General features: G+C 34.9%; 2 protein-coding genes across 2 annotated transcripts; one reads left to right on the forward strand and one right to left on the reverse strand.

The window, feature by feature from the left end:
• Positions 1–4,903: 4,903 nt before the first annotated feature.
• Positions 4,904–6,497, reverse strand: LOC130053083 (uncharacterized). The gene is made up of 2 exons (XM_056159679.1): positions 6,408–6,497; positions 4,904–5,685 (listed from the first exon to the last, which is right to left on the reverse strand). The coding sequence occupies exons 1-2, from the start codon at positions 6,462–6,464 to the stop codon at positions 5,134–5,136; spliced, it is 609 nt and encodes a 202-aa protein (XP_056015654.1). The 5' UTR covers positions 6,465–6,497; the 3' UTR covers positions 4,904–5,133.
• An 11,894-nt stretch (positions 6,498–18,391) lies between these two features.
• On the forward strand, positions 18,392–21,007 carry LOC125673406 (uncharacterized). The gene is made up of 2 exons (XM_048909987.2): positions 18,392–18,511; positions 20,511–21,007. The coding sequence occupies exons 1-2, from the start codon at positions 18,455–18,457 to the stop codon at positions 20,943–20,945; spliced, it is 492 nt and encodes a 163-aa protein (XP_048765944.2). The 5' UTR covers positions 18,392–18,454; the 3' UTR covers positions 20,946–21,007.
• Positions 21,008–21,481: the final 474 nt, after the last annotated feature.

The raw sequence follows: 21,481 nt of genomic DNA on the forward strand, positions 1-21,481 counted from the left end.
CAAATTTCCAAAGCTAGTACCATTAATACATCCCAGAAGAGAAAGATATTGTGTTTCAATACTTTGGCTCTCAAAATTAACATATTCTTCAAGGTCTAACAGATCCAATATATTCTCTAGTAAATGGTCTCTTTCTGATAAAACATTGAAGCATCTAAGCATTTCATGCATGTTATAATTTAAAACATTTTTACCACATAAAGTACATTCTTTTGAAACTATTTTCATAGAAGCAAGTTGCAAGAGACAATTAACAGACCGTCGTTGACCAAGATTTTCATTAAGGATACACCAGATATGACTTGGTCTTAATTTACAATGAATTTTCATAAACAACGACATATGTTGACATTGTGATATGGTTCCTAAGGTCGTGAGTGCAACCCCGGGTAGGGGCGGAAGTGGGTATCCAAATAAAGTGAAATTTTCTGTGCTATATATATATATATATATATATATATATATATATATATATATCCACTGTCTGTCAACCTTGCTTTGTCCCCGGCCCGGGAACAGCAGTTATGATGACCTGATCAACCAAAAAAAAAAAACGGCAAGATATGTAGGATAACGTCCTTAAACTCATTTTGTTCATATCAATTAAATTAACAATAATTTTAAATTACATTAAAGTATTTAGTATTTAGGTAAATGAATTGATACATTTTATTTTTCTAAACAATGGATTCAGTTGGCAGAATATTCAATTTGTATTTACCTTTTCTGTGCATTTGCAACTGTTCTCATGCACTAGTTACCACAGCACTTTACAATGATACTACGGCAAAAGCTTTTAATCAAATCTATGTAAGTTTTCATGGAATCGTGTCTTTAGATAACCAAACATTTAAAAACACATATGCACAAACTTTTCCGAAACTTGACCTCCTTGAAGTACCAGGAATGGATATTCCATTTCATAAGCATATTCATGTACCTGTAAATCTAAAGTAAATGCAGATTTGAGCAAAGTATAACATTAGACAGGTGTCAGTCTTAATGTACCGTATATGTTAAAAGTAATATAAACGATATTTTGATTTTTATCACAATAGAATTAAACAGCAAGCAGAGCCGATATAAGTCTTCTCCTTAAATACAGGTATGTAAAATGTGTAAAATAAGATCGATTTTCAATTTTCCTTCAATATTTTTAGAACCAGATGAGAAGATACACCCCCTGATTAACTATTCATATGCTATAGAAGATAGCTTTTAAGAGAGGAAACAACTTCCATTTTAACAGTCGACAAATACTCCTCATGACACACGTCCATTCTGAATCAGTAACGGGGTATATGTAGTCAATTCTCCTAGCAGCAAGACGGATTTGTACAAGCACCACAATCACACTGGTAAGGTCAGACTTTAGTGTAAGAGGACCATTTTATGGTGGCATAACACACCAGATTAATTAGATATTCATGAAAGGAGGAGGATATTTACAACAATAGATTGAAATTGAAACATTTTAACTTTACTCTAATAAATTAAGAATGCAGTTCTAGTAGAGAGTAATCTAAAATAATATTATAAACCCCTGTAGGACTGCAAAACTTAGGTCTATGCTCGGTCCTTACATACTTTGAACAGGGAGGAATGTTTAACGTGCCAAACCTGCTGTGGTACAGGGTCGAGGTTTTTACAGTTTCATCCAAAGGACCACCCTATTTCTTCGCAAATTATGACACGTGTGCGTGCGTACGTGTGTGTGCACGTGTGTGCGTGTGTGATAACAGTTTTGTTGTAAAGGTGGCATGCGCATTACCATGTTCTCACATAATGATTGCAATTATTCAGCTTTGGACAACACGTGCAAATTTCTATTTGAGGATGTACTCTCGAGGTAATTTTACCGCGAGTAAGTCTCCAATACTTCTTAAAGTCGTAAATATGGAAATGCGTTTGTTTTATTTTGTATGCACAAAGTAGAACATAAATATGTGTTTTTATTTGTTAGTAATGTTAAAAAACTGACAAAAATTAATTTACACATGACAATGTTTTACTTTTGTTTCCTCATTTTACGACATTGTTGATGACATTACGATTGTAAACAAACGCGATCTTGAAGATACGTGCCCTGTACGATGTTGCATTTAGCCTATTCTGAAGCATACATATGCGATTCGTTAAAAATAAAAGTGCAGTTCTAGATCAGGCTGCATTCGATATCCTCATAAGTGAGTGGCAGACAAAAGAAAATTACAGACAAGCAGGCACAAACAAACACATGGTGAAACACTTGGTCATTGTACATAGTGTCAGACAATCGACCTAGTCGGTCATGAGCGAATCTCGCTCCTAATGTTCAATGTATCATTATCGAAGCATCATTTTGATTTAAAAATGTAATCTACATCATTGTTTTTAAAACTCGCCAACGTATACAGCGTCAATATCATTAAAAACAATTCAATGGGAAAGGAAAGGTTCTCCCATCTAGAGAATTATGTTGCACCGTAAGTGTACAAATTAGTTAAAACCAAAGATAACGCGTTGTTGGCGAGTGAATTTGTATTTAGACAAGCCCATTTGGCGGAAATCGGGGATTACCACGATTGAGGATTTCGCTGATGGCTGGCTCTAAACGCTGGGTATTCCATCCTCAGTATAAGGGGATGTGGGTCACCTTCGTTTACCTTAGCGGCCGGCTTGACCCTTCAGGTTCCAAGGGCAAATTGTGTGTCTTACTCTTGTATATGTCACCAGGGGATGCGGGGTAGAATGAGAATCTGACCCAGTATTTGATTTCCTCCTCATATGTGGTATTCTCTCTTGTTACGGTCCAAGAGGTCTCGCTCATCACGGTTGCTCGTGGGTGCGCCTACTGCCAATTGAAGACCGGTGGTCCTTCAGGCAGTTGGTGATTATCTGGGTTCCGCCGGGGAAACTTACACATTGTATAAATAGATTGTGAGAAATACTCGCCACAAAATTGTAACTGCTTTTGTTCATTCAATAAAGGTTTATATGCATATCGATATGTTGTTTTCGTCAATGCCTCTGGAATTAATCCTTGTATTGATCAAACTGCATTTTTTATTTTCTAACACTAATTTATTGAAACCAATGTGGTTTTTATTTTTTAACTCCATTAAACCTATTTAAAAAATTCTAAATATCGATGTTTTCTATTTGAATACCATCAACTTTTTGTAAATTTTAAAATAGCTTAGATGTAGTTCAGAAGCACATTAGTTGTGTTATTTAGTATTAATATGTCTTAGAGGGTGACCGTTGAGGCGATCGATGACTCATGATAATTTGCAACCCGACTTTATGCATTTAATTTAATGTACATTGAGAATAGGAGAAGCTGCTATCTTGGTAAATTTCGGTGGTGTATCGAGTCATAGAGCAGGTTCGAGGTGTCACTGTCTCCATGCCAACATATACTCTCATATATTTAGGAAAATATGTTCTTGTATTCCCTCGTAGTTTTTGTATTTTGTGTATTTATGATAGAATGTATAAATCATACGAAGTGGTACACTAAAGTATATCTCAATTACATGAACACACTTATTCGTGGTCTTAACTGCCGATACGAAAGAAGTCTAGTCAGTATTATGAGCAATATAAAATCAATGTAACACTTATACGATACCAATTGTGATGTACCAGATGTGCATTTCAGCGAATAATGTCTCTTCAGTGATGCTCAAGCCGAGATTTTGGAAATTCGAAATAACAATAAAACTTGTAAGAACTACAAGGAAAACAAGAGTGCAAAAAACTGGAGCCAAATTCGTCCAAGGATCAGAGCTATGCATGAAGGAGATAATCCTTAATTTTGAAATGAATTTCTAAATTTTATTCAAACAATTAGATATAAATCCATATCTTAAAGCTAGTAACGAAGTACTTAGCTATTGGGCTCTAGAAACCCTCTGGTACTTACAGTCCAGCAGCTGAGGCATCGATCCAGAGGTCGTAATGTAAAACTTATAAGGTACCAATTTTGATACACCAGATGTGTATTTCGACAAATAATGTCTGTTCGGTGAAGCTGAAGCCGAAATTTTGGAAATTCGAAATAACAATAAACAAGTATAACAAGAGCTAAATACGGAAAACCAGAGTGCCGAAAACTGGAGCCATATTCGTCCATGTAATGATAGGAACGTTTTGCATAATTAGTATCCGCTTTCTATTTGATACTATAATATATTCGGGCCTTTATTGAGGCTTCGTCTAAGCTGATAAATTTCTATTAGCCAGGTGTATGGTAGAGAACCATGTACGTCTTACATCAAACACATGTTTGATATAATGTTGGAGATAATGCGTGGTGAGGATTTGTTTATATATGTGTATAACATACATTCTGACGACAAAAGTATACCTGGTAATGGAGTACAATCTGTACAATAATGCACTGCCTGTCACATGTTGCAAGTTTGCTGACGGACCGAACGAGATCAAGTTAAAGCACATTTAAGGGATGACTTTAATTCTTTAATTTAATTCTGGGGCATAACCTGGTTTGGGTCAGAATACACTTTATAATCCGCGAAGTCACTCCTTATAATTTAATACAAAAGACAAAGAGACCTACTTTCGTTGATCAAAATGTTTTAAATTTTGAAAAATACCATTCACTTTAGCAACCACGAAGTGATTTTTATAACAGTGATTTGCGTACAAATAGATTTTATACGTCTTGCTTGACAACGGGAAAGCAATCTGTATATTAAACTGAAGTATCGTATTGCCCACGTTGACTTTCTATTCCATTAAAGGCTGGGATGTAAATTTAGAGAAAAAATAGTTCGGGCTATTGTTTTTCAATGGTGTGTGTCCCCTTTTCAAATCAGACTATACTAACCAACGTTCCTCAATTTGAATTTAACAATTCAGAGAATAGAATATAACAAGAATTGAATTATTGCAATACAATACTGATGTGCATATTCATTTATTCAATATCATAAAAGATAAAGCATGAGACATTATCTCCCGATCATAAGTTTGAATATTTTTTGTCTGAAACATCAGTTATTATGCATATAATATTTAATTCTACGTGACATCAAATCGAATTCAAGAAAATAGAATTTCTTTGAAATTAATCTAAGCAGCAAATCATATGATTAGATCATGTCCTTTTAACTCAAAAATGAAACACTATGGGATTAACGTCCATGTTTTTTGTTGCATCCTCTTTTTCCTCGGGATACCTCCACCTCCAACACCACCGCTGAAAATTCTTTTATCTCCTTGTAGCATATCGGAAGAGCGGAATCCATTAGTTTCATTTTCAGGAATAATCTCCTCCATCCCTCCGTCATGAAGCGGGATTGTTTCGTCTTTTGTGGGTTTGTACTGCACCTTACGTTCTTTTCTTTCTGGGTTCCTTGGATTCCCCTCCTTTACTGGTATTTTTCTTTTAAAATTCTCAACGTGAAATTGTCGATTAAAAGGTGCACGACGACCTCTCTTTCTCTCTTCTTTAGGAATTGGATATTCCCCCACATTGTCTTTGTCGCCCTCTTGTTTAATTATTAGGTGTTCTCCGGTCGTTGGAGTGACTTTGTTTACATTGTTTCCCTCTTCCATGTCCATGTATAGTTTGATTCCGTAAACTCCGCCACTATTTTCCAGAAATTTTTCCCATGATGCCGTTTTGACATTCTGCATTAAATCCGTAAGTTCTTCCAAACCGTCGTATTTGTTAACCTGCAACTCATAATAATAAAATAAATCTTAATTAATTCAAGATATAACCATGTTCTTAGGCAGAGATGTTGTTTCCTTAAATTCAAATCAATGGTAAGCATGTAGATTAGCATAGCTCGCAAACCAAACTGTAAAATCAATAGAGTAGTATTTTTTTTTTTACTATAGAAAACACGAAAAAAAAATATAAATCTAAACAACAGTCCGAATTCTTTTCTTTACTCAATCAATATGATTGAAAATTTCTTGACGGGGCGTAATACAATTAATTAATCAATTAATCTCTTTATCAAACTAATATAAATGATTGATACCAACAAAAATTATGTTATACCCTTGTATCGTATTTGAAAGTGCATTAAATATAAAGAGCATGCGCTTAACATGAAAGCTAACAAGAGATCAATAAAAGAACCCAAAGGATATGGGGTGTTTTTTAGCAGGATCGAAATCATACACTTCATCAGAATGTTATTATATTCTTCATTTTCAAATTGTACCTTGGTTGTTCTTTAAAGATACTTATTATGTTTTTCACAATATATCTCCCTGATCAAAGTAATTTCCAATCTACGATTGTATTTACCACGGTCAAACTAGTATTAAATTAATTTGGAGTTGATTATTTTATGAAAGATGCAGTACTTTCTGGTCATTTATTGATAAATTCATTGGTTATAATCATAGGATACTAAGATAATAAAATTGGAACATATACTTACAGGATAGGCCACTGTACCTACGAAGAGGGTTGCAAGAAGACAAACTGAGAAATTCATCTTCTCTCCATGGTGATTGAAGGTACACCTGTAGTTGTCTGTCTCTTGAAGCTCTATATATATTCTAGTTCTTCAGCACGAATGTAAAGCATTGCGATGACGAAGTTGTATCAGGGCAACAATCATTATAATTATTCCAAAAATAAGCATAATATGTAAGACGTGCCACATGAATAGCATTTGTTCATAGTAATTTCAACGCAGGTATATTTTTATCTATTCCTAAGTGTCACTCCATAGTTACTTCACAAATATTTATGACACTACTTTCTTTGGTTGAGGTAAATTATTAAAAAGAGGCATATTTGCTTATTGAAGATTTTTGGAGACAATACCTTCTTAGGTTTATAAAGATGAATACAAAATGGCGAAAACATACCACAAAGTAAAAAAACAAACCTCTCAACTTTACCTGGATCGCAATTTCTAAGCAAAAACTTCAACTTTTACTTATAATTTTCATGAATGAACATATTTGTTATTTGGTTTAAAATAGCACATGTGTTGAGATAACCATAATTTCAGTTATTGAATATATCTGTCAATGGCCTACTTTTATGCAGTCACTCCCCTCACACCGGAAGTTTGGGGGACACGCTTACGATTGTGGTCCTAAGCTTCACATAAATAGCATTAACAAGTATGTATAATAAAGCTTAAATTACCAAATTCTATAGTATACCAAGTTATAACAGGTTGTATTATATCTATGACAAAAACAATGTTTAATTTAGATTTTATGGAGAAAGGTTTTTAAAAGTATGCACTTCCTCAAATTGTAGAGTTTGGGGAAGGGGGTGTGTTATTGGTGTGATTGACGTTTATTTCTGTCCAAATTATGCAATTAATACTGCAGAGTTCAAATGTAATCGGTTTTAAAACCAACAGACACCTAGAAATGAAAGCATGTGATTCAATCAAACTCGTAGCATCGTAAGGGGGGGGGGGATAAGTTGACTAAAATTTCTTGACAAGTAAATTTTAAAAAATATATATAATCCAACGCTCGAGAAGGAAGGCGGCAAGGGTTGACTTTTCAGTTTCATTAATCAGTTAAATTTTACATTTCCACTACCATTCACGACAATGCTTTTTTTTTTATAAGGGACAGCCTATCCGACTAAAGATCTGCACGTAAAATAACCAAGTTTGTATGTAATAATATGAGGAGGCAGACCCATTGTTGTTAGGTTCCTCATGATTGGTTTTGTGCTCATTTGACTAACTGAAGTGCAAGTAAAGGTGTAAGTTGATGTACACAAAATCTTACTTTCAAAAGATTGAATCACACGCAAAAATATTTTAACAAAGATATTACACTAGACATACCAATTTCAGATAATTAACTTGCTTTAATTATTGGCACCTAGTGTACATTTATTAACAAGTAGCTTTATTCAAGCTTGAAACGATAAATTGATAATGTACATGTATTAATTGATTTTGCATGTGTTTTAGGCATATCATATTCCATGTTATTTTGTGTTTTGGTTCTCGAAAATATAGCTAAAAAGCTGATATACTAAGGACATCGTGATTCTGAGCTAAAGAAATCTAGGACTAGGTAACATTTGCATACTTTATTAGATCATGATCATACATTGATTGCGAGAAAACCACACAAGGGACACATATAAATGTAATTACATGTACATGTAGTGAGTAAGATATTCTGTCCAATTATACTACCGTATATCAGGTTTTTCCGCGTCATGTTTTTTTTCCGCGAATCAGAACCTAAAACAGTACATTAAATTTTCGCGAATCAAATTTTCACTATTTCAAAGTCATAACGAAAATATAATTCACGATTATCTAAACTTATGAACGAATTGGGGGTAACAGCCGATATTTGTACGTATATCTCTTAATTTTTGATGCAAAAATTCAGCCAATGAAACTATTTACAGGATTTCTGAGTTACTGTCGCAATTTTAATCAAATCTCAATAAGGATGATATTCCCGCTTCTCTGAATCAATCTCTGACGATTCGGGTTTTGTTTGCATGTAATCATAGAGCTTTTTCAGCCATTTTGCTCAAATTGCCTTCATCCAGATTGGAGATTAATTGAACTCCACCTCGTCAATTTCGGAAGACACGCTCAGCTGATCACACATCTGTGCTGCTTACCAGTGTTCATTGTTGTTTTCACTTAAGTATATTGTAAATATGTACAAATTGGAGGTATAGTAACGTAAATCACTGTTCGTTAGCTATAATGGTACTAGTACAAAATAATTTTCAGTTTAAAACGGTCATCAACCATGTACGGTTATATGTACATGTATGAGTAGCTCAGGTATAATTATACATTGATTGAAGCACAGACCGTGACCCATTTAACTAGCTCGGCCCGTATTAAATAAATACCGAGGATTCCATAACTGTTACCCGGGGCTTGTCAGATATAGGGGAAACAAAGCACACTGAACACAGAACTTTCACTGCACCTTTATCTGTTTGCAAAATAACTGTATTACAAACACAAAACTTTGTCGCAATTTTAATCAAATCTCAATAAGGATGATATTCCCGCTTCTCTGAATCAATCTCTGACGATTCGGGTTTTGTTTGCATGTAATCATAGAGCTTTTTCAGCCATTTTGCTCAAATTGCCTTCATCCAGATTGGAGATTAATTGAACTCCACCTCGTCAATTTCGGAAGACACGCTCAGCTGATCACACATCTGTGCTGCTTACCAGTGTTCATTGTTGTTTTCACTTAAGTATATTGTAAATATGTACAAATTGGAGGTATAGTAACGTAAATCACTGTTCGTTAGCTATAATGGTACTAGTACAAAATAATTTTCAGTTTAAAACGGTCATCAACCATGTACGGTTATATGTACATGTATGAGTAGCTCAGGTATAATTATACATTGATTGAAGCACAGACCGTGACCCATTTAACTAGCTCGGCCCGTATTAAATAAATACCGAGGATTCCATAACTGTTACCCGGGGCTTGTCAGATATAGGGGAAACAAAGCACACTGAACACAGAACTTTCACTGCACCTTTATCTGTTTGCAAAATAACTGTATTACAAACACAAAACTTTGTATGGAATTTACGCGGATTTAATATCCGTGATTCAGAAATCGTCGCGAACAATTAGATACACGCGGAAAAACCCTGATATACGGTATTTCTAAGTCATTACACTTAATTCTTAGAAACATTCCTTAACTGGCGATTGATTGCAATCAAAAATTGTAAATTTCCTATTTCGTATGTGGCACCGTGGCACCGTCAACTGAGGACTGCAATTTACTGCGCGCCTTCAGTAATCAGGGGGAAATAACTCGCATAGCATTATGCAAATGTAGGCCATCAGAAAACAAGAAATTAGAAATACAAATGTTTCGCTTACATGTAAAACTACCTCTATTCGTACACAACTGGTAGCTACACATAACAATATCGCGCCATGCCGCCAATGTACGCAGATTTTAATGACGTTACAGTTACATGTTCAATAATTACTTGTAACTAAAGCTTTCTGATATAAGGCTACGTTCACATACTCTAACAGGAGATGGGTGGTACTTCTGTATGTTGAACATTGTACTTAGATAAAAGGTGCCATTGCATAAAAGGTGAAGATAACGAACAGTGATCAATCTCAAAACTCCTACAATCATCCCGTTTGTCTTAAAGTTGAGTTGTTAGTTTGCCAGTAATATCTATTTTCATCAAAATATCTAAGTATGAAGTAGAAGCGGAAGACTTTATGGTGTTTTTTTATTTCGAGTTCACAGGGATATATAGAATCGACATATGAATGAAAATTATTATTGTTCATAGACATTACGTTGTCGATGCATCTAAATTTCGAAAAAGAGGTAACATCAAGATTTTTTTTTTCTCATGTAGAATTTTTCTAATGTTAAAATATGTAAAATATGTTAATGATTTACATCTAATTTGTTTTTATTATGGAGACCATAAACTCTTGCAGAGTCAGAAAGCTCTTTTCTGTTTAAATTTGAACATTTAGATACAGTCATTGGGATAATTTAAACCATAGAAATGATTTATCTAAATGAATGGTATTTATAAATAGTGCATGATAATGATATTTTTCAAAGGTATGAAAAGAGCTGTTTCTTATGTCTTACAACTGCAGCTGTATTGAAACTTGACAGTCATGTCATCCCACTGCTTGGATGATTGCTGTCCTTGTTCATTACATTTAAGGACGTAAACATTTAACAGTAACTCATGAGATTCAAATGCATGTTATTGAGTCGCGGTCGACATAACTAAATAGAGAATATCTCTTCAAATAATATCCAGGGGTCCGTGTTTCCCCAACTATCTATTTTGTATTGCTTGTAGGAGTTATGAGATTGATCACTGTTCGTTATCTTCACCTTGCATTGATATCCAGGTCGCAGCTTCAATTCTTGCTCACAAACCATGTCTACTTCATGTCACCAAAACGTATATGTAATACATGGATATAATTGTGATATGTTGAATGTGCATACTCTAGAGGGTATTAGGGCTTAAAATTACCAACTCCGGAGAAATGGCAAAATTTGACTCGTAAAATCACTGTTTCATGAATTTCCCCATATTTTGTTTTTCACTTTTAATGATTAAAATCTCTTGTCTAATTTGATTTTAAAAATTCACAAAAATTAATTTGATAGATCATTGGCAGAAGCTCGTTGTAGAGTGCTTATTTTTTTTTTTTTTGTAAACAAAGATTGAATGGTACAAGTTGATGGTACAGGGGTTTCAACAGTCTCGATAGAATTCAGCATTTCGAAAATTCTATGGTCGTTATAACCATCTAGTTCGTCACAACAACCTATCATTGGCTCAAATGCTGTCTGACGTATTTCATACCGATTGTTAAGTTGTTCTTGGCACACTAATTTTAACACCGTTTACTTGATCAGGATATAGGACTCGCGGCTGGTGTGGACGGTCGATAGGGGATGCTTACTCCTCCTAGGCACCTGATTCCACCTCTGGTATGTCCAGGGGTCCATTTTTGCCCAATTATATATTTTGTATTGCATATAGGAATTATGAGATTGATCACTATTCATTGTCTTCACTTTGCATTGAAGTATGGTATTGTTTACGAAATTTTCAAAATAAATGGATATCGATCTCAGTTCATTATGTTTATCACCTTTCAATTATTATTTAGGTAAAATGTGTCATTTTGAAAAAAAGAGTTAAATTTGTAATTGTACAAAATTAAAATGCTTAGAATTACAAAATTTACATTTCAATGGTTTGTTTTTAAACATAAAAAGACTCGAGTCTTTGCTTACAGAACACAGAATTAAGTCTAAAATAGTACTCTTATCCTTGCATTCAGAAGGTCGAAATTTTGGTTACCGACATCAACCATATTTTGTTTACATTTTATTTATATCTTTAATGTTTAACATCAAAAAATTTATGCTTTTTTAAAAACAAAACGTGATTCAATCCCTTTATAATTATATGTTAATAACATCAAGGCTGGGGGGGGGGGGGTTAAAAATCAAAACATCTGTTAGTATCAAACCACAGAAAAGCATGTGACATCTGTAATTTAAAATGGTGTTTTTTCCTTACAGGTAATTTTCGTCATTCCAAGGTTTAAAGGAAATTTAAAACGGAGTTATCGGGGTGATCAGAGAGGTCAGGCATTTGCGTATTCTGTGCACTTGTATGAATGACTGTGGTCTGTCAAAGTTGCTTTGTGGATAATGTTTTTTGTTGGCAACAATAAGTGCGGTAATTGTCCTTATCAGCCCCCACCCCCCCCCCCCACCCCCAAATTAAAGGCTATGTGAATCAAACACATTGGGTGTATGGAACAGAGGAGTGGATTAAGTTTCTATCAGCATTTGTTTACATGAAAATATTATTCTTAAAATTGAAAATTGAAATAAATATGAACCGCGACATTGTTTCATTTAATACACTAAAATAGTTTGTTTCTTAAAGTCGCACAAGAAAATAAAACTACAATATAACGCTTGACGTACATAAACCTGTTTCAAAAGTTCAACGACATTGAATATGAGAAAAATTCTGCAATCTGGAACACGAGTTCTTAATCTAGAGCTTTGAAAAAAAATGAGTGTTGTTGAAGTCCATAATCTACTAAGGGCACTACAGATTGCTTGGGGAAAAAATACCGAATTTCAGAATGATAATGTTGCCCTCTCCTCATCTGTGTAATATGAAGTTGACTTAATATGTTACTAACGTTAGATGCTGATGTATCGCTTTATCTATTGAGAATTACTTAAAAATTCATCAAATCAAGTAATTGTGTAGAAATTAATATGCAAATCAGGTTGTGTAATATTTATTTTCTATGAAGACAAGGGTTAATACCAATGGGTAAAATGTGCAAAACAAACCAGATGAACTGTAAATATTGAATTTGTTTTGATGTACTCGTGGTTTTGATGATTATCAATTTAAAATATACTGTCATCCACTCATTTTCTAACGTAATTTATTATATATGTACATGCATGTGACCTTTGAACTAGTTGTGTATCAATATCATATGAGAGGAAATTCGGATTCACATTCCAAAAATATATTAAATCTTTACAATTCGCGTATTTGGCAGAAACAATGCAAGGGAACATAGTTTTGTTCTGAAAAATATCGAAGCAAACCCAAATACTGATCACTATGTTAAAGGTTCATGTTCTAAGGTTGTTTCTGTGGGTAATATAAAGTGTACGAAATCATCCAAAATTCCCCAAAAGCAAACGGAGAAACCTAACAATGATCTCTGACGAAGGGAAAATATAGATAACGGATGAAATTACTTAAATAAAATAAGGAAGTGAAGTATCCGAAGAATAGGAGATACTTTTTAAATGACATGTTTCTTGTTTGGATTTAACATTACAAGTTTGTTACAAGTTTGTCATTTCTTCCCATAGAGAATTAAAAAAGAAACGATACCATGCAATCTTTGTTTAAGACAGAACGTGGACGGAACTTGGCCAAGGGCGTTCGTGTAACCATTGACTCTCACATGACCATGGAGGCACATATATCATCAGTGTGCAGAGGTGCCTTCATCCACCTTAAGAACCTGAGCCAGCTGAGGAGATATCTGGACAGGGAATCGCTGGAATGTGTTGCCCATGCCTTAATAACAACAAAGCTGGACTACTGCAACTATCTTTAATACGTCTTACCATCAAAGCAGATCCAGCGGCTCCAATCCATCCAAAACGCTGCAGCCAGAGTCATCTCAGGCACCCGCAAATATGGCAGCATTACACCAGTACTACACTCCCTCCACTGGCTTCCAGTTCAGCAGAGAGTCATCTTCAAGATATTGGCGTTAGTGTACAAAACAGTCAACATCATGGCTCCATCCTATCTGCAGGAACTCATAACACCGTATGCTCCCTCCAGAACTATGCGGTTCAGTGATCAGAGCTTACTACAAGTGCCATTTACCACCTTATCTGTGATTCAAACTCGAGCTTTTAGTGTGGCTGGCCCTAAACTGTGGAGTGCTCTACCATATAATACCAGAACTGCTGATAGTATCTGTATCTTTAAATCTAAACTAAAGACTCGTCTGTTTACAATTTATTATAACTAGTTTGTGCAGATGAAATCTAAGTCAAGATTACTATGTTATGCAATCATATCGGACTCCTTATCTTCACCTACTAGTCATTAGTTCGAATACAACTCGTTTTACTTATTTTATTGTTATTTAAATAGCGTTTAGAGCAATATGGATTTTACGCTTTACAAAATAAATTTATTATTATTCATTATTATTATTATTATTATCTTACCATGCTTTGAGTCTTCTGTCTGAGGTCACCCTGAGTTGCGCCAAGTTTACCACTGCTCTGATTGAGGGAACACTGAATTACCCTGAGTTTTCAATATTGTATCTAAAGGCATTAATAAATATGTTCCCCATTCATGTTTTGCAAATGTTTACCACAGCTACCGCTAAATTACACTATATATGTACAAGTGTGCCTATAGTAATCCTTATTTACTTATCGTGTTAAAAACATTTTTTCTTTTCTTACGTTTGAAGTCTGTGACAAATATATGTCGTGTTTTTTTATTTGCTTGTTTCATACCCCATTTGACATTTCTGTCACTGATATTTTCATACATACTTCTACCTAAAGAGGCTTGTCGTAAGAGGCAACTGATTGGGGAGGTCCTTCGTATGAGACTGCAAAAACAGAAGTCCTGTGTCACTGCAGGTGTGGCATTGTGAAGATCACTCTATGCTTAAAGGTTGTAAGCGCCAAGCATAGGCCCAAATTGTGCAGCGCTTCACTGGCAATGGTGACGTCTCCATATGAATGAACAATTCTCAAGTGGGGCGTTAAACAATACAGAATCAATCAATCTGAGTAATAATTACACATCCTTACAATGTGTAGCAAGAGTATTTTTAATTAAGAGTAAAATTTCATTAAATCATATATTCCTTGTATCACTTTGAATGAAAGCGAATTTAAAAACATGTCGTTTCAAAAGGACGGGATGAAGTTTTGAATGGACTGATCGTTGGTTGGAAACTCGGTCATTGACTGGCGTTGTCAATATAAATAGCGATGCGTTGTGAAAGAGTAGCACCTTTTTTCCTAGTTACTGTACACATCTGGGATATTCTAATCATGGCCCAGAAGATATTCTTGAGCCATTCTTTTCTATTACAAAAATTGTATATTAAGTTCAAACTCGTTTACCTTCGTCAGTACCAATAGATTTATCAAATTATTTACTTCCGTCTTCTTGTTTACCCTAGCAACTAACACCTTCGCTTGCAGATCGGTGGCCCGTTGCTCCCATGTTTCAGATTGGTGCATCTTCCAACATTACACCTTAAGTGTTTATTTATAAATATTGTACATTTGTTTATTCTTATTTATCTCCATTAAGCGAATCTAGTACTCCCATTTCTCCTCCCAAAAGACGCCATCCGGAAGTTTACAACTCGCGTATATTGCCATTTTCAAGGAGTATGTAGTTTGTATACATCTATCTTGCGTTGCGAAATCAGTCTATTAAAGGTACTGGCCCCAAGCAATAAACTAGTAACCATACAGGTGATAATCAGTATCTATTTTGACAGTACAACATCAGATAGAGAATTCGTTTCCTTATGTTTATTCAATATTTCGGTAAACTTGAAATAAAGGACACCATAGAGTCGCCCACTTCTGCTTCATACTTAGATATTTTATTGGAAGTAAACATTAACGGCAAACTGACAACTCAACTGTATGACAAACGGGATGATGTCACCTTCTCCATCGTCAACATCCCATATTTATGTAGCAATATTCCATTATCACCTGCATATGGTGCTTACATATCTTAACTGCTTCGATATGCAAGAGCTTCTTTTGCGTATAGTCAGTTTTTAAATCGAGGTAAGCTACTGACAAACAAGTTGATGGTACAGGGGTTTCAACATTCTCGATTGAAGTCAGCATTTCACAAATTATATGGTCGTTATAACGATTTATTTCGTCAATACAACCTATCATTGGATCAAATGCTGTCTGACGTGTTTCATACCGATTGTTAAGCCGTTCTTGGCACACTGATTTTGACTGCGGATACGTCCGTTTACCTGATCAGGATATAGGGCTCACGGCGGGTGTGGCCGGTTGACAGAGGATGCTTTCTCCTCCTAGGCACACGATCCCACCTCTGGTGTGTCCAGGGGTCCGTGTTTACCCAGCTATCTATTTTGTATTACTTATAGGAGTTATGAGATTAATCACTGTTTGTTATTTTCACCTTTTTATTTTAGCGAAAATTTAATTTTGGCATTATTAGTGAGAGTGATTTGATCGCTAAAATTGGATATCGGCTAACAATTCATTCTGGTGCATCAAAATTGGTACCGTATAAGTTTTACAGATTGGTGGTAATAGTAGTATTTCTTAGAACTATAAAGTTATTTTGAGCTCTCGTTAAATATATCTACCCATTTTCATGGAAAAATCGCTAAATCTATGTCTCACTAAAGCTTCCGCTTCTCCGATATATTCATATCAGGTTGTGTTTCTTAAAAACAATGTTCCGTCATTAATACCAAATCTGCTACGTCTACGTTTTTATATCGCGCGGACCTGATTCCACGACTTATAAAAGCAATTTCATAGGGGAAAAGATACCATTTGAGCTGAAAATTTTCTGATTTTTATTTTTCCATTTCTATTTACAATGCTTACCTAAAGCCTTTTTAATGGTCAACCAAAATTTGAATGAAAGGCAAAGATAACGAACAGTGATCAATATCATAACTCCTAAAATCAATACGAAATAGATAGTTGGGTAAACACGGACCCCTGGACATACTAGAGGTGGGATCAGGTGCCTAAGAGGAGTAAGCAGCCCCTGTCAAGTGGTGACACCCGCCGTGAGCCCTATATTTTCACCAGGGCAAGGGTGTAATCCGTAGAAAAAATCGATGTGTTAAGCACATCCTGACATTCGGTATAAAAAGCGTGTAATAAAATGAGACTCAGTGACATGTTGTATATGTAAAACATATCTTTATAACAACCGCAGAATTGGCGAAATACTGATTTTAAACGAGGTTGTTAGAAGCCCTTTAAAATCAACTTATTTTTCAGCATCCAGCCTGGTTTTAAAACCTCATCATAAGCGGGTCAAGTTCTTGTTGAACGAATGAGTTGAGGGAGATAAACACCATTTGTATGTGGTAATGAAATATTGCTACGTAACCATAGGAATTTGATGAAGGAAAGGCTGAATTTAATTTGCCGTTACATATAAGGAAGACACAATGAAGCCATTTATTTCTAGATCACTGATATATAATGAATCAACATACGATTGAAAATGATTATTGTTATGAGAAGAAGTTTCATCAATATATCCTAATATCGAGTTGAAGGTCAGTAAGAAAATGTATCTTCTGATACATGTAGAAGTTTTTGAATAAATTGGGACTCATAAAAATTATATAAACAGTTCAGCTAAGAAAGGGATGAAATTCGTACCAATGGGAAATCCAACAAACTGTTGGAAGACTGTAACAAAGACTGTGAAGCTATTATCAATGAGTAACTCTAGCATCTGTTGAATATCAACTACGATATTGTACTTGTGCGTAGAACCACTTCATTTCATTTTTTCAATCAATGTGAGAATTCTAATGATGAAATATAAAGCATCAAGTTTTATTTCGCTTCCTATATGTATAACGATTTCAATCATATCCGAATTTTTATTTGTATTTAATTAACTTTACAAAAGCATACGAATTATAATTGTCAAGCTAGTTTCAGCATTGCAGAAACCATTAAAATCACAGTTTACAATTCTTCGAACTGTAAACTAATGGAAACTTTAAAACCATTTACACACTGCGGAAACCATGCAAGAAATATTAAATCCAGACTTCAGCAGAATTTAACTTGATATGAACTTGTGGAAACTATATAATCCTTTATGTCACTGCTGAAACCATACAGGAAATATCAACGCCAGGTTGCCGCAAGGTTTTAGTTTCATTGGAACTTTTATTTTCATTCAGGGATTGTTTTCTGAGAGCAAATAAACTATTTAGACGCCTTATTTTAGAAATGCCATAATTTCGACTGTGGGTCAATAACATATCTCACGAAACTTGGTGTAATGAAATTATTTGGAGGTTCTTTAATAATCTGCTCTTTTCAATAACTCACCGCAAGAAAAGAAAGTAATGTCATAAAGATTTTGGAAGTAAAGAGTTCTATGGCGTGACAATTTCTTTGGAATTGATGAAAAGATACCCGTGCGGTAATTGCTAGAAACAAATGCAAGTCAGGTGGCAGGTCTTTGATTATCTGCTTATTTTTATATAATTATCACGATTGTTGACATGGTTTCTTCATTGTACAGCTTTACATTCATGTAGAACTAAAAGTGTTTATATATAACTTTCAGAGACGGGAAACTACATATGGCCCTTCAATCTTAATTGAGACAAGATGAATTTCTCCATATGTCTTCTCGTAACGCTCTTCGTGGGTACCGTGGCCTATAGAGTAAGTACGTTTTTCAATTATTATGTCTTAGTGTATTGATACTGATTAAATTTTATTTCCTTTGAAATTGAGATAAAGGTTTAATAATTGACCTAACATGTTTTATAAATCAGGAAGTATTGCACATCTCTCTAAAACGATAACATCCAAATGACTGTAATATTAGTTTGACCAGGGAGAGCACCGTTGCAGTTTCCAATGTAGTATTATCAAGAATGTCAGTTTTTAAAATGTATCAATAAGAAAGAGAACAACTTTAAGAAAAGATATGCTCCCCGAGGGTCTCTACAGCCCAGTAGCTAAGTACTTCGTTACTAGCTTGAAAATACGGATGTATATTTAATTGCTGTTATAAAATTTAGAAATTCATTTCAAAATTAAGGATTATTTCCCTCATGCATAGCTCTTATCCTTGGACGAATTTGGTTCCACTTTTTTTGGCACGCTGTTTTTGGCTATATTTAGCTCTAAAACTTCATTGTTATTTCGGATTTCAAACATTTCGGTTGAGCATCACTGAAGAGACATTATTTGTCGAAATGCGCATCTGGTGCATCAAAATTGGTACCGTATAAGTTTTACATGCTAGCATTCTGATGAGAGTGTTGAATGCAAGGTGAAGATAACGAACAGTGATCAATCTCATAACTCATACAAGCAATACAAAATAGATAGTTGGGCAAACACGGACCCCTGGACACACCAGAGGTGGAATCAGGTGCCTAGGAGGAGTAAGCATCCCCTGTTGACCGGTCACACCCGCCGTGAGCTCCATATCCTGATCAGGTAAACGGAGTTATCCGCAGTCAAAATCAGTGTGCCAAGAACGGCTTAACAATCGGTATGAAACACGTCAGACATCATTTAACCCAATGAGAGGTTGAATTGACGAACTAGATCGTTATAACGACCATAGAATTTGCGAAATGCTGACTTCAATCGAGGCTGTTGAAATCCTTGTACCATCAACTTGTTTGCCAGTAGCTTACCTCGATTTAAAAACTGACTATACCCAGAACAAGCTCTTGCATATCGAATCAGTTGAGATATATAAACACCATATGCAGGTGATAATGGAATATTGCTACATAAATGTGGGAAGTTGACGATCGAGAAGCTGAAATCATCCCGTTTGTCATACAGTTGAGTTGTCAGTTTGCCGTTAATGTCTACGTTCAATAAAATATCTAAGTATGAAGCAGAAGTGGACGACTCTGTGGTGTCCTTTATTTCGAGCTCACAGGGATGCAAGGTGTATATAACGAACAATGATCAATCTCATAACTCCTATAAGCAATACACATTATAATATATTCTGCTGGAAACAAACTCCAGATTCCTTTAGTTCTTTCATTAATCATATCTTTATATTCCATGATTGTATAAAATATGATGTCTACCTGTAATACGCCTCCAAATGATGAAAGGGTAGAATTAAATTTTTATTCTTGTAAAACGTCAGAAATAATTGCAGTAAGGAAAAGAATGTGGGTTGTTTTGTGGAAATGAATAACTGTTTTCTAAATTACAAAATGATATACCTGACAAGAATTGAGTTCTATGTGTGAGCTATGCAAAATAAAATGTTTACCATTAATTTGGATTGATGATTATGACCCCTGGGTCGATACCTCTGTATGTGGACTGTTAGTCACCGGGGGTCTCTACAGTCCAGTAGCTAAGTACTTCGTTACTAGCTTGAAAATACGGAGGTATATTTAATTGCTGTTATAAAATTTAGAAATTCATTTCAAAATTAAGGAAGATCTCCCCCATGCATAGCTCTTATCCTTAGACGAATTTGACTCCACTTTTTGGCACTCTGTTTTACTCTATATTAACTCTACCAAGTTTATTGTTATTTCGGATTTCAAACATTTTGGTTGGGCATCACTGAAGAGACATTATTTGTCGAAATGCACATCTGGAGCACCAGAATTGGTACCGTATAAGTTTTACATCAACAGTTGATTCAAATCTGCTTTATTGTTTATTAAAGGCTAGAGGAAAGGAGTTTTTCAAAGAGAAAGAGGGTGTAATGCAGAATGAAAAACCCTTATGGAAAGAATTGCTTCAAAAAAGGGGAGTAATTCATTTTATTAAAACCTCCAACGACGAGGAAGATGATGCAAACAAAATGATCCCAGTGACTGACGAACTATTCATTTTTAGACAAGAGGGAGAAACGGCCGTTACAAGGGAAGATCCGAATCCCAAAGAGGAGGCAGAAAAAAATAGTCCACCTCCTGGTGGACCATCTCATGTTGATAATTCTGAAGGAGAAATACAAGGACCGGAAAGGAACCCAGTACGTAAGGTGAAGTACAGACCTAGGCAAGGCAGAAACTTCATGACGGCGGGACGGAAGAAAATCCTAGCAAGAGATTTTAACTCCGCAATTTTTAGAGTTGGAGGATCAAATTGGTCACCATGATTTTCTGTATGAGTACTTTTTATTTTAAATTTCTTGTTTGAAAAAGAAATAAAGCAGTTTCTAACAAATTTTGTTTTCATGATATTTCTTTGAACTCACTTTGCACTGAATTCATTGCCATACGAAATACTGATGTCTCACATACACAGAAGTGGGTACAGTTTCTACAGTAATCTGGCCCCGAAAATGGATGATTTCAGAAGGAGTCCCAAAATCTGGCATTCAAATAAGGAATATATAAGCAAACCCAAACTACATTTAATTTGACCCCAAAATGACAGGAACATAAAATTGCCAAAATGCCCATTCAAAAATTCACAAACTCAGTGTTTGTTTAAAAAAAAGATACAGCCCATGCGTTGAGGAAATTCATATTCAAATACATTTTTCAATGTTCTATTCCTACACAATTCATTCTTTTATCACTTCTGGTTTACTAAACACAGAAGGAGATATGCTACGTACTTTTGTTTTAATATGTCTAATGTAGGTAATAGATATGAAGTTCTGTCTTCAGTTGAATGACCGAGGTTCGC

The sequence above is a fragment of the Ostrea edulis genome, chromosome 3 (assembly GCF_947568905.1).
Source record: "Ostrea edulis chromosome 3, xbOstEdul1.1, whole genome shotgun sequence".
NCBI lineage: Eukaryota > Metazoa > Mollusca > Bivalvia > Ostreida > Ostreidae > Ostrea > Ostrea edulis.